At 33.8% G+C, this 15540-nt stretch overlaps 1 protein-coding gene across 14 annotated transcripts in view; it reads right to left on the bottom strand.

Annotated features, from left to right (window-relative positions):
- The window catches only part of Tlk (Tousled-like kinase), a 221741-nt gene that overhangs the window by 30142 nt on the left and 176059 nt on the right, over positions 1 to 15540 (bottom strand). For all 14 annotated transcript variants that reach the window (XM_081741436.1, XM_081741437.1, XM_081741441.1 and 11 more), the window contains 4 exons: positions 11220 to 11360; positions 9783 to 9875; positions 7850 to 8097; positions 595 to 814 (listed from right to left, as the gene is read on the bottom strand). In XM_081741436.1, the coding sequence (XP_081597562.1) occupies positions 595 to 814; positions 7850 to 8097; positions 9783 to 9875; positions 11220 to 11360 (702 nt within the window). The remainder of the gene's footprint in view (positions 1 to 594; positions 815 to 7849; positions 8098 to 9782; positions 9876 to 11219; positions 11361 to 15540) is intronic.

The raw sequence follows: 15540 nt of genomic DNA, 5'->3' as shown, positions 1-15540 counted from the left end.
CAATCATGAAGTAAGTTTCGAAGTTCGAGCATTTCCAAAACAATGAAGTCAAGTCATGGCTTCAGTAACATTCTGCGGATTTCTACAAATAAGGTTTCCACAAGTGCATAAAGCGATGGGAAAACTGAGTTCTCACAGATTTTTGTAAATGTTTTTCCCGACAAAGGTTTATCTATTTCCCTGACAAAAGAGTTTAATTTTTCCACTTATTCGTAACCCTATTAGTTTAGTTAGATAACTAAAGGTAGGGCATTAACTTTCTATTAACAGAAGTCGGCCTAGGGAACTTGCATGACCGACTATATATTTAACTGGTCTGTGCGATAAAGAATTATACGTGAACATACACACGGTATTAAGACTATCAGCAGCTGAGGAGTTTTGAAGTTCAACTCTTAAGAAGTGATCTAAACCATGCAGGAAAATTCTTGCAGACGCAGTTAACGTGACGTTTCACTTGTTTTTCAATAATTTAATTAAAAATTCGTCTATTCTGCCTTAAAGTAAATGTTAAGTACATTCTTGGAAAGTTCCTATTTCGTATCATTTCATATTTACATGTCGGAAAAAAAGAAAAAATGAGAAAAACACTACCTTGAGGATTTCATCTGCTTCATAGTACTCTTGATAGGAAAACTCCCTAATAGAATCAGGTTTAAGGAAAGTGACATCAGTTCCGTTGTGCAGATTGGCATTACCCTGACTACTCGCACTTCTTTTACGCCCAGTTTCACTATTGGAAGGCTTCTTCTTCATTAACAATTTCTTTTGCCTATCGATTTCTTCTCGTTCCGCCGTTATTTCTTCTTGCCTCCTGGAAAACACATGAAAATATATTTTAAATTAACAACGTATAATTTTAGGAATTATTTTCTCTCAAATACAGGCTTGACCTTATATGTTTCAATGTTTAAGAAATTTTAGACACATCAATTACTAGCCCAGGACTACTACATAAAAGTAACTTCTTCCTTTAAAAAAGTTTTACTTATTTGTTTATTTTAAATATTGTCTTCTTTCCAAACCTTTGCCTTCTCGCTTGACTAGCACTTTTAGTTTTAATACAATTAATTGTAGGTTCCTATAATTATGCGGTTAAATTACGCAGACACAGAAATATTTATATTCTGAGTAAACAAACCTATTCTTCTGTAATTAGAAAAAAGAAAACTCTTCATCTGCAAGTATAATAATACGATGCACAATATTTGCAAGTGAACATTTAAAAGAAAAAAAAAGTTGTTTACGCTAGTTCATAAGCAGTAATAATGCCTATATGAGTTGTAAATTATTTCCAGAAATGTCCTACACGTGAAGTAAAGAATATAAAAGGAAAAACCGTAACTTATGTTGGATCATTTTTTAAATGAAATTCTCATTAAGTGTGCTCAATATCAGTGGTTCTCAACCGATGTGTTGTGACACAGGTATATCACGCAACCCCTAAGTGTCGCGAAATTTTAATATTTAAAAATCATGCAGAATTTATTAACTGTAACAGTCAACGCCTCCTGTGTAGCAATAATGCTCGGTGCTATACAGAATCATCATAAATACCAATAGGTTTCACTATTATACTAGTTATTATTATTATTATTTGTAATAAAAATATCAAATATGTGTATCGCGATGTCCTGGACTTCACTAAAGTGTGTCGTTAGTCAAAAAAGGTTGGGAACCACTGCTCAATACTTCCGTCCTCTTTGTCTTTCAGCCCATTGGTTTATATGGGACAATATTTTTTTCTCTCCTTTTTCTTTCTCTGAAATGAACAAGGATTTTAACATAACGCAATACTAATCTAATTGCATTCCTGTGATGGTTATCACTTTCTTCAAGTGCTCATCGATAATATTTAAGGCAAAATTCTCGAATGCCTTTCTTCAGAATGTTTTTAAGCTTAAGTTACCAAGGTTCCCACTTATTTGGTGAGCACGAATTCCCAGACTTTTCCAAGCTTTCCAGGTCAAGATTTACGAAAAAAGCAACTATATTTCTACCAACCAGAGGTATCCTCATGCATTATGCATGTACCTGTATATAGTGTGTCTATGTAGATAAATTTTGCAAAACAAACTAACTTATTTTAAAAAATATACCCTGTCAAATAGCCAGATGTGGCAGAAAGAGAAATGAGTTCTGAGAGGAAAAAACTGTACTTAAAAAATTCCTTGCCTTTACCAGAACGTTTTACGTGTAAGTTGAATTTCTTGACTTTTCCAGATTTTCCAAGTTGATGGGAATTCTGATTGTATTAAAAACTTGACAAATTACAAAATAAGTCATTGTACATCAATCGTACATAATAATTCACGTGTAAGTTGAATTTCTTGACTTTTCCAGATTTTCCAAGTTGATGGGAATTCTGATTGTATTAAAAACTTGACAAATTACAAAATAAGTCATTGTACATCAATCGTACATAATAATTCATAAGAATCTGTGTGTTCCAGTAATTAAACAACGGAATCTCTATATACAATATTCCTATTTTCAGTTAATTTTTAAATGACTTAAAAATGCAATATTTAAGTCTATATTAAGTTTACTCTCTATTTACAGTTTAACATTACCAAACTTATGGATAGCACTGAATAATCGTTGAAAAAATGCTTCATCTTCGTTCACACATCCATGATAAAAATGATATGCAGTTCAATACATCATTTTGAAAAGTCAATGTTACCAAAACATATTTGTAATCAGAATAGTAAAATTCCTTTTTACTAAACCAGTTTTTGTCCATAATGGTGAAATTTGTAATGATTTATATCAACCTTATATATAAAACTTCAAAAGTGTATTTCCATTTAATAATAATAAAAAAACCTATTTAATATATTTGATAATTTAATTTTTGTTAATAAAATTCTTCCTAATATCATCCCATTATATGATTAAATATCCTTTATCCGTATTAGAACTCGAGTTCTACGGGCTGACGTAATACGGCTTAAATACATTTCTTTGAATTCGAGAAGTGGCACGATACAAAAACAGTGATATCCTGGATCTTGTGTTTTGATTTTTGCAGATATTTGATTTACGGATTTCTTCTTTAGGTCTCTTGTTACTTTATGAAAATTAAATTCTACGCTATTTATTTTAATATTTATAAATGAAACGTATTTTAAGTAATATTGTTTTATATAGTATAAAAAACATACTGACGAAGCAAAGGGCATTTAAACAGACTTGAAGAAGAAAACAGTAAAACATCAGCACTAAAATACTCGTTCTTCACATCAAAGGAACGAGATTATTATTTTTCCATATGAGCCCACAGGATGGCACAGATACTCAACATCGTCAAGGTACAATTCTATTAAGAACTTACTTCAAGCTTCGCATGCTCACTAACAGCTAAGTGATTAACATGCATACTTCTTGTATGGGTGCCAGACTCCAATAATAATAATAATAATAATAATAATAATAATAATAATAATAATAATAATAATAATAATAATAATAAAGTGATTGCTTCGATTCCCCTTTAAGCATTAAGTTCTATATAATATAAAACCTACAAATGGTTTGTTGTATTTTTGTTAAATTATATTACTAACCTTTCTAACCCAACGAAATAATTTCGTTGCTCATCCTAAGACGCTTCATGTGCGAAAATCAATGAATACACTACACTCAATATTTGTGAGTCCATAAGAACCATTAAATAAAAACATATCAAAAACAATCCTATTACTCACACATACCAAGAAACACTAGTTTATCAACAGTCGAAAAATCACTTTACGGAGTATCAAGTTGTCTAAAGAGCATTGAGTTTCTGGAAGTCAGAGTTGAAATACATTTATTGTGATTTGAAAATAACATTATAAACCTCCATATATACCATTTTGTTCGATGACTTTTGCCATTTTTCCACGAACATTATAATCTCATCCCTATAGAACATCTGTGGTTTCTGGTCAACAACGTGATTTTCTCAGCTCTTTTAAAATTAATTTAATACCATCCAAACAGTTCTGTATAGAGCAAAACAAATGATAGTCTGACAGTGCCAGGTCCGGCCTATAAGGTGGATGTATTGAAACCTTCCAAACAACTTCTCTCAATTTCTGACGGGTCGATAAACATGTATGCGTTCTGGCAGTTTCCGCTGCCCAGTTCCTGCCGTTTCACTCTACTTCCTACGAGTACGTGCACTTGCGTTATTTGTTGGCAGCACAAATATCCGAGTCTATCGTTCTGTCTAGCAACACCAGCTTGAGATTCACGAAGCCCTTCCAATCCCATCAAACGCGCAGCATAACCTTCTTTTCTTGGGCATCAATGTGGGTTTTGCCGTAGATTGTGGAGCTTTTCTTCGCTTCATGTTTCAATAGATATTCGCAGACAGAAATTAAATCCAGTAAATGTTTTGAGTCGGTTCACATGGCACCCAAACGTCCACTTTTTTTCTTCTTCAGCTAACATTCTCCAAATGGTTTAACTGTTTGGTGATGGATGTTTATGTCATTGACAATGACATTACTGCTTCAATGACGGTCTTGCTCGACTTTTGTTAGAATATAATCCACTTTTGCTCTGATTGGTTAACATTGCGAGAAGTATCTTGGACATTTGTCAGCTGTTAAATGACATTAGGTCAGACCCACTGCGGCTCATATACGCTGAGATTTGGGAGCCTAACGCCACCATCACGTGCGCAAGAATCTCAATACTTTTTAGACTATCTGTTAAAATGGTAGATTTTACCATTTTAAAACCCTCTGATCAATTGCTTCACTACCACACGTTCCACGAATTTATGCATGATGTGAATTAAGAAGTTCGAACTTGATGAACTTAATATTTTTAAATGGACCTATTGATAATAGAATTCACGTTCTTGTCAAAGTTCCTTTATAGAAAATTAACTTTGGTCTCTTCGTTCTTATATAATAAAACATATTTCTTTCAATATGTAATGTACGTTTTCACTTGATTTTAACCTCCTTAATACTATGCATGGAAAGAACTAAAATCACAGAATCCTGATTTCTGAACTCTCTTATGTTCCTTGATCCTGTTGTTAATATCCCTGTCATACTATTGTAAAATTTTTCATACTAATATAACTTTGGTGTTGAAATGGGATGCTGAATTCACAATCAATCAAAATTCAAGCTCCGTAGTTCCTCTATATTCACCCAGCTTTCAGGGTTAAAAAAAAAAAAAAAATAAATAAAACATTTATTTTTTAAATGGAAAATGAAGATAATAAAACAATCAAATATAATTTTACATTAAAAGGAATTCCCTACCTTTTCTGATTCATTCTTATCTGGCAATAAAAGCCGTAAGATCTGGATGAATATTCAGAAACAGCGTAGATTGAGAACATTTATAAATTTAAATAACATACATGTACGCGACTGAGTAGAAAATCGAACCCGAGACACATTCTGATTCTGGAGGTCAGCTCAGACATTCACAAGCAATGTACAGAACAAGGCACTGTCAGATCCGACTCAATCTTCGCCCAGAGAACACATAATAGAAAAGAAGAAAAAATGCCAAATTGGAGCTGCCCCCATCCAGAAACACCGGAGATATGCTCCGCAACATAACGCACCACGCGACAATATGATATAAGGTAAACATCGCAAGATACCAGTTTATGTTGGAAACGGAAAGGATGGGCAGCACCAGGATATCAAGATATTTGATATGCTATAACACTGACTTGGCGGCCATCTTGAAAGCCGCCATCTTGGATATAGCGTAAGGTATTGAAATGAGAAGCGGGGTGTATGATATATCAATGTAAGGTAAAATGCAAAAGGAAAACCAATGATATAACCGCGAAAAACATGTGTGTAATGGTATGGACGGGACGAAGTGTAGAAGACTCGGGCAAAACAAACGTATTCGAAGGGCAGAATAATAGGGCAAGACCCCACGATAAATGGTACGCGACAAGTAACTGCAACAGTGTCTGTGCATGGAAGTGCATCCGCCTTGACAGATTATGCCTTCCGAGGATATTGGTGCCTTTCTCTGATATTGTGACTTTGGGACCGTCGTGAAACAGTGTAGCAACCGTGCAAAAGAAAAGATACATTCGTAAAGAAATGTAAGCTAGAACAGGGCTGGCCTTTCCCATCCGTACGCACTTTGTTTCAGATAGTGTTGTTTAAACAAACGTGGGCCGAAATGTCTCTTGTTCACACGAAACAACAAGAAAATTGAACAAGAAACGTACAAAACGGTGTCCAGAGTGGGTTTCAATCACAGGTAGGTCGCACTTTTGATCACCAATCCAAGATGATATGTCCTACACTCCGGAGTGAGGTGCCAAATTTCTGTTCCATAAGAGCTAGCCCTTTGTAGATTATGTAATCTCCAATCGAGTGATTGTATCGCGGGTTGCAATTGTGATTTTCACTGTTCCAAACGGAATCCCAATATCCTCGAAAGGCATAATCTGTCAAGGCGGATGCACTTCCATGCACAGACACTGTTGCAGTTACTTGTCGCGTACCATTTATCGTGGGGTCTTGCCCTATTATTCTGCCCTTCGAATACACGTTTGTTTTGCCCGAATCTTCTATACTTCGTCCCGTCCATACCATTACACATATGTTTTTCGCGGTTATATCATTGGTTTTCCTTTTGCATTTTACCTTACATTGATATATCATACACCCCGCTTCTCATTTCAATACCTTACGCTATACCCAAGATGGCGGCTTTCAAGATGGCCGCCAAGTTAGTGTTATAGCATATCAAATATCTTGATATCCTGGTGCTGCCCATTCTTTCCGTTACCGACATAAACGGGTATCTTGCGACGTTTACCTTATATAATATTGTCGCGTGGTGCGTTATGCTGCAAAGCATATCTCCGGTGTTTCTGGATGGGGGCAGCTCCAATTTGGCATTTTTTCTTCTCTTCTATTATATGTTCTCTGGGAGAAGTTTGAGTCGGATCTGATCCTGCCTTGTTCTGTACGTTGCTTGTCAGAATAATGTAAGAAAACAATGGTTTCTTCATATTTACATATTCACGTAAGTTATTTGCAATAATGTTCAATTTAATTTTGAGAGTTCAGTTACTTACCGATAAAAGTAAAGCTTGTAACAACAAAACAAACACCTACCGAAGAAACTAGTTTCACATGTGAGGATACGCAAATGCGAAATGATTCTTACGGTATGCACCTACACATTAAACTGATAAACATGATTTGCAATACAATATAGTACATTACTTGTACGATGAATCCAATAATATAGATGAGAGTATTAAGATTATTTAGTGACATGGCTGAAATCAAGTCTATGTAACATATTTTTTTCTTCTTAATGTTCCACCTAGCCTCACTTGGACAAAACAAAAGTAAAAACCGATATAACAATAATATAAAATACAGTAAAAGAAAAAAAAAGTTACAAGCTGCTTGTATTTTCATGTATAACCGTAAAAATAGCAGTAAAAAGCTTCGAAAGATGGCGTTTGTTATGTCGCAACATGCCCTCCTCAAAACACTGCTTGAGAACACTCACCTAAAGTAGTTTTACTCTGAAACATATTTTGAACAGCGAATACACCATGTGCACATAATTCTGAATTTTAAACCAAATGGATACTCCGTTTAATCATGAATCAGCATTTCTTTCTTTATCATGATCACCGAAGCTCAGACCTCCCTTATCCTTGGAGCATAATCGTGGGAAGTTTGCTATCCATTCTCACACATATAAATTAAAACGCGACACTTTTTTAAACTAAGATTATGACCAGGCCACTTGATATCCCAAGAATTCAAAGACGTAACTTTTTTTTTGGTTAACACATCACTTTTTTCATCATATTACTAGTAGTAACCATAATGATTACCTAGCTAATTCTTGAAAGGCGTAACCATCAGTCCAATTCTCCTGAAAAGTAGCACCAACTCGTTGCGTAACAAACTGGCCTAGCCGCAATCTATTTTGCATACACTTTTGGCGAGCTTCCTTTTTTTCGATATTCGACTTTTCTTTTAGTAACTTTTTAACTACGTCTATGCATTTATTAATATGGCTTTTTTGCTGCTCTATTACTTTTTGTTGCGCCTGAAGCTGATGCCTAAGTTCTTCAGTCGTCTGAAAGAAAGAAAAAAAAATCAATATAAAACATGAGGTCCTACAGCTACACACAGTAAGTCATACTAAAGTATAAAACAACTTCATATTTTGTATTTACGCCTTTCCTCAAATGTTTTACTATATTCTGAATCTCATTGTCCGTCAGTTAATTTAAGTTAAAATATACACATTGTAAATAGGGGAAATTGAAGAATGGAGCTATTTTATATGAAAATATGTATTAAATAAGCCGAAAGTCTCAAATCAGACTTTTTAAAAATACAGGTTACTCTGTAAGAAGATAATCTGTCAGCCTTGTGATATGTTTACTGTCTAACTATTTTATTACATCTTCTTAATTCAATTGCAGGAAGGCACACCAGAAATGAAAACGAACAGAAGATTACTGTTATCTTTACTAATTTCTAACCACAAATTAAATTGTTTGATTTTCTAGAGAGTAAACTGTTAAAATTAGAGCGACAATCAAATAGTTTAAAATTATTAACCAAGATCAAGCTACGGAAAACTGTCTAAAATTGTATTTTATAGGAAAGCTAAAACCACAATAGGAAATATAAAGGAAAGGATCAAGTGACGCAGCAAAAACTGTTGCCAAAGATTATCTTCATGCAAACGGAAGTATCCAATTAAATGAACAAAACTTAAGTACAAAGTACCTGTAAGTCACGTTTGTTACATGTGTCCTGTAACTTCAATCAGTAAACAGAAACGATACTATCTTATTTCCTTATTGCATCAACTTTATTTCAGTTCTCATTAAACTAACAACGTCAAAATGTAAAATATATGAATACATACAAACATATTGTATTTATTATGAAAGGAATTAAGTGTTATGCACTCGTGTAAAACAGCATAACTAAGTAATTTCATTAAGATTTACTATTGTTCGTGCCGATGATAATGTTTAGTATTATAGCTACTGATAAACGATAACCGGAAGCTACTAAATGTTCTAATTTCGAAGTCGGATTTCTACATATAATCAGCGCAGTCAGAATACTTATCACATGCTAATTGTATTCTGTCTCTTCCAAGCAAACAAAAACAGCTTTAGCAAGTAAACAACGCAATTATTATACATTGAACAAATACTAGTATTTTCGTAAATTATGTTAAATTGTATAATACTTTGGATGTTTTAGTACTCAAAATGCAACTTTGCCATTGGTTTTACTATATTCATGCCTCATTCAGTATCCTTGAATGTATCAGTTCAATAAAACATTCTTTATTTTACATATTTAGAGAGTAGGAATTTTAAAAAGTCTATCAAATTCCATGTTTTTCTTAAGTTTTCCACTCCCGAAAGTAAACTCCAAGTAAGTTTCAAGATTTTCCCAGGTCAGTAGACTCCGCATGCTCGGGTGGAATAACAGCGTCAACAACGAATGCAAGTTTGTGTGTGGCTAATAACAAGTAGAAAGTCCAGACTACTCAACAGCTCCTTTTGAAATTAAAGAGTTTGCCAACTATTCCAACTCAGTTGTGCAGCAATTTGCATTAATATAATAATATATATATGCATATTCAGCTTTATTAGAACAGAACTACGATAGTTCTTACGCTATATGTACACATAATTTAATTTGCCTTGCAGTTTCTTCAAATTAGATTAACTATAGACTAATAGACTATACATTAGAAGGGTGTGTGGGGAGCTTTACAATAAAACTTACCCTTGTTAGTTCATCTATTTTATTATTTCTCATTTCTAAATCCGATGAGGCCTGTGTTTCAAATTCCTGTATCCTCTGACACGTTAATTCAGTCTGAAAACAACGGCATACCATTAATGACAGAAAACAATTACAAAATACAGTGGTGCCCCCACCCTCATGTCCATGACCCCCCCCTCAACTGTCTATCCATAGGTGTTCTTCCATGAAAAAAAAAAAAAACTTTTCTATTAATTTTTACACCCCCTCAAACATATTTATATAGATTTTTAGCCCTCCTCCAAAATATTTCAATGACGCAGTTTGCGTCATAGCCCCTCTTTGTGGGCACCCCTGCAAAATAAACGCTAGTAAAATACATTCTGTTATGTAGTAATTAAAGCAAATGTACGTTTTGAAGAATTTGCTTCCTCTACTTACGTATCACACAATCATTTCGTAAATTCATATTGGTTATAATAAAATGAACGGTCTACGTTACTAATGATTCATCACAAATTATGAAGATTATTCACCCTTCAGACATGTTTTTTGATCTTTCTCCTATTAATCATCTGATACTTAGTCAATGTTACTTCTACAATAAATCACACTTTACCGATACCGGTAATTTTACACGTACCTGCAGGTTATTGACAATGTTTTTGATAAAATTGTCAATTGTTTTTGATAAGACAGCAGAACAGCCACGAAGCATTGATATATATTCACTGTTTTCTTTCTTTTTAAAATGTACGTAAACCTGGCTCTGCAATTTCAACAGAATTGAAGTTAACTACCTTAAATACCAAAGTATATCCTCAACAAAAACCTCGAATAAAACATTATTTTACACGACTGATGATAAATTCAAAAACCTGTCAAGAGAGAAATACTCGCAAATGCAAGCAGTTTTGAAAATTAGGAAAAAACTACGTACCTTATTGCTGAGTCGACAGTTTAATCATATTCTTATTTCATTTGTTTGAACGAAATAATGAAATTTTTTGAAGAAAGAAATACCATTAAGTTTCAGTAGTTCTGAAAATAGTCGTTTACATAACGTGAAAAATTGTTAAGTTTATGAATTTTAAGAAGAAAAAATTTACAATTCAGTTGATTACCCTCGTAATTACCAAATTCCAGCAACTCCCTTACACCGAGCGGGATAGTTAAAATTTTCTTCGTATATACTACTCATTTTAAAATTAACAACTTTTCACTGATTTCATTGATAAACATAACCAAAAAGGCAACCAAATGTTGTTCTTCGGCAACTCTAATAGTATGATTCTTCAGTAAGTGTAGTTGTCTTTTGTTAACTGGAAAATGTTCTAACGAAGTAAAGAGCTTTTATGAATATTATTACAACTTTATATTTTGCTTGAAAAGTGTGTTTTCCACCTTATCTATCATTACGAGATCCAATGTAGTGATTTTTTTCCCCTCTGAACTTACCTGAACAAATTTGCTAACCATAGTAGGTAGTGGCCTTGGCGGCTGCATTAAAGTAGCTAAGTCTGGAGGAACTCCTTGAACTCCCTGGAGAGCCTGCACAGGCGGCGTCGTCGGTAGCAAGCCTTGCGGGCTGGGTGGGTACTAGAAATATGAAATGTAATAATTAATCTGAGCTCCACGGACATCATTACAAGCAAATGAAAGACATTCTCTTAGTGTAAGTTATAAATGGCTATTCAACAGGATATGACACTAATACTGTGCAAAAAGAAAGAAAGAACAAAAACTTGGGTTCATCCCTAATAATGACACTTTCTTGAATAAAAACACAAATAGTAACTCAGATCAAAACGTAAGGAGCAGTTCACGTCTCGTTTACCATCGGTGCTGGTAAGATACAATATTCCAATTTTTTGATCTTAACATTTACAAATACGACGTCTAAGGAATTAGTTTTAAGAAGTAAGTTGCTTTACACTTATTTGTTTCTTATACTTCTACTGATCAGAGGAGCAAGGGAACACAAAGAAAGAGCATGTTCTAAGAAGTCTTACATTATACTTAGAAATATCACATTGTAATTTAATGTTACTGAGTTTTGTTTATTAAATTAGTATCTACATAGGAAGAATAAATGCCCTCCCATCCAAGATATTACGAGTGTCAGATTAACGTACAAGCTGAACAAGCTATAGCTCAAGGCCCCATTTTCTTGGGAGCCCAAAAAATTTACAGAAAATCTAAACATACATTTCCAAACTATAGGATAAAATCAAGTTATAAAACGTACATATATCAACAGTATTTTGTGTTACGTAGCTTCTGTGATGTAATCAATGGGGACCCTCCTGCTAGCCTGCTCTCCAAAACATCATTAGTTTTCTCATTTCTTTGTATAGGATGCCTACATTTTGCATGGGCTGATTGTATAACAACATGAAGGTAGCTGCAGTCTTCAGTGCAGACATTTGTCATTGACAAAGAACAACTGGATACATAAAGGGGTCAATTACCTTCAATAGTTTAAGGCCTTATCAAACCTAAATCCGGCTCTGGATATCAAATAACCTTTCTGTTCAGAGACGAAGGTTAATTAACTGCAAATCTTTTTGATGTGAATGAACTTCACAACTGTAGTTACACTTCTACCGCTCTATAAACTTGAGAGTTTAGTTTAAAATATTTTACGATAGCCTTCTCTTGCCTCATGTTGCTAGACTGTAGACTGTTCAAGCAGAAAGTCAATATGTAAATACGGTGACTTATTGCCATCACATTAAAAAAAAAAAAAAAAAAAAAAAAGTATGGTGTATTTCAAAGTTGCCAAATGTCATTGTAATGTCTTTTTCGAAGCGTACTAATATTTTCCATTGTTACCCTTCCCATATTTCGTATTTTGCTCTCCAACTAGAGAATAAGCAGCCCTCCTCATGGCCCAGTGTTCAATTTCCGGTGGGAGCATTAAACAAAAATTTGAACGCATTATGGTGCTTCGGATTACACCTTGAAGTGGAGGTCCACATCTCATATAGTCTTAGTGCTGAAAAGGGACGCTAAATTCCAATCAAGAGGAAAAGCAAATGAATCGGAACATGGGTGTTTCCTCGTCGAAAAAATCTAGTCTTCGAGAACTAACTGGAAACATCCATGTCTGCAAGTCATCTCGCCTGCTTGGTAAACTATCAATTCTAAATACACTAAAAATAGATTACAGTTTAATGCAACAGACACAGGAAAAAAAAATTACGTCGCCAGACATATTACAATCTACTCAGATAACATTTTAAATGCGTAATATTTATAGTAATAAAAAATCAGTTTCGTTCAAGGAATGCGAAATAAAGTTCTCTAAATATTCAGATAATCTGTCATACTCATACTGTCCAAGTTAAGATATATTTGACACACATTTATCAATATAATCTAAAGTATATTTGTTGACTTACATCTTTTCTTTTTTAAAGTTACTGATCGTATAAAATTACTGATATTAAAGTCATAAATATAAAAAAATTAACGACTCAGCAAGTTAAAGGCTTTTCCTGTAATCAGAATAACGTTATGTCTCCAATCCCCCATTTCCCCAATATCCTAAGCAGAAAAATATTTATTAGAATTACTTTAGCTTTTGTTGGCTAAACCAAACAGCGATTCATTTTATTTGTCCAGCATCTACTGAGATATTATTTTAGAGGCAAAACTAATTTGGAAAACGTGCGCCAGCAAACATTGACAAATTGCTAAATGCCTTTTATGTTTTTCACAGTTTGGAAAATACCTTACAGAATATCTATTACAGAAAACCTGTCACATTCTTCTTTTTAGGTTCAAAAACTGAAATGAAATCTTTAGTTTACGCTTACTAGTCGTCCTTTAGGTTGATGTAGACGGATGACTGATGTACTTGAATAACAGAAGAACTGATGGAAGGGAAGTGACGTAAAAACAAAGATGCTCAGCAAAAACACACACGGGTTGTCAAAGCAGGGACTCCTCGCTTGAGAGGTGATTGCTCTACCACTTGAGTCACTTATTGTCTACCCTTTGTCAACGGTGAACTCTGTATTAAGAACTAAATGGCCGACTTCAAGTTTCACGGCCGATTCAGTATATTGGATTCAAGCACATTACTCCAAGAACATGATGAGATTAAATTTGTAACCAAAATAGGTCTATTGGTACATAAAACGGACTGAGTTATTTAATTTCAACGAGAAAAACAGAGATGATGTTTTATATTTTCCAAACAAAGTAACGAATACCAACAAGACTACAGCATAATACATTCAGCTTTGAGAAACGAATAGAAAAAAGTCTCTACGAAGGAAGATATCACACATTAAATTTCATTTGACTTGATTTATGTTCTGTAACAGTTTATTCAACCAGATTTTTTCTATTCCTACCATATTATCATTCGTTTCAGAGTGTGATCACAATTATTATTATTATTAATATTAAACTTAAAATATACTTCTGATGTCGATCTAAAGATATGTGATGCCAGTCGTTACAAAAATAATCTTCCTATAACTGATAACGGGAAATACGTTTTCTGGACAGATCTAAGTGTTTCTAAATACTTACACACACATATTATATTTTCATTATTTTAGTAAACTGATGATATTTTGCTAAAAGTAACTTTTTTTCCAATATACTTTCATCCATTTTCCTTGACAGTAATTGACGACTCACCTAGCGCAGTACTTTAGAAGTCAAAGTTACATGGTTTAATAAGATACATCTCCACTGGAACTGAATATAATAATCTCGAAAGTTACACAGTAAAGTATTTAGGATAAAAAAGACCGAATAGTGACGAAATTGTACTTATGAAGCTCCTAGAAACGAAAGAAATATAATTACGCAAACAAACTAACGCGCATTCTGTTTTCACTTTAATACAATGTGCTTCCTGAATAAGCACAGGCCTTTACAGTTCTAAATAAACCAGTAACTAATATAACCATTTTGTTAAGATAATTACGGCAGTATCATTTGTTAGAAACATCTATTTTACACTTTAGAACAATGTATTATCTGTTAAGCAATCGCTGAACGGTGTTTAACTGATCGTGAAAATGAATCAATAAATATATATTAGAGGGAGTTAAATTTCTGTATGATCATAACCTTCTATTTGACCTAAATTATAAGGCAGAGAAAATTAAATGTATGGAAATTCACTATGAAAGTACTGCTGCAAAATTACGGATACGTTAAAATAAAATAAAATGCTTTTGACAACGTAGACAGTTTGAAATATCTAGGATTAACATTAAGACCAAAGCTACATTCATGAAGAAATTAAATGTCGACCGAAAGCAAGGAACTCTTGTATTATTCAGTCCCAACTTCTTTGTCTTTACGAATTCTATTGAAGAAACTGAGGCTTAAAATATATAAAACGAATTATTGCCTGTTGTGCTGTATGGGTGCGAAACACGGTTGCTAACTTTGAAGAACGTAGACTGAAAGTACTTGAAAATAAAATCCTGAGACGAACACTCAGACCCAAGAGGACGGGAATGGCGGAAACTTCGTAACGAGGAACTGCATAATTTATACCGTTTACGTAACATTGTTAGGGTCATTGAAGTCTAAGAGGCTCAAGGTGCACAGCTATGTAGCCAAAATGGAAGAAACACTTTTAAAATTGAAGAAACTAGGAACGCTTTCAAAATTTTAACTGGAAACCCACTTGAAAAAAGACCGTTAGGAGGACAATTAAGATTAATCTCGCAGAAACAAAAATACAAAGTAGAAACTGGATCCAGCTGTCGAAAGACAAAAGTTAATGGAGAGATTTTGTGAATGT

The sequence above is a fragment of the Thermobia domestica genome, chromosome 15, assembly GCF_964235325.1.
Source record: "Thermobia domestica chromosome 15, izTheDome1.hap1.1, whole genome shotgun sequence".
NCBI classification, from domain to species: domain Eukaryota; kingdom Metazoa; phylum Arthropoda; class Insecta; order Zygentoma; family Lepismatidae; genus Thermobia; species Thermobia domestica.
This window is presented reverse-complemented; position numbering and strand designations above follow the sequence as displayed.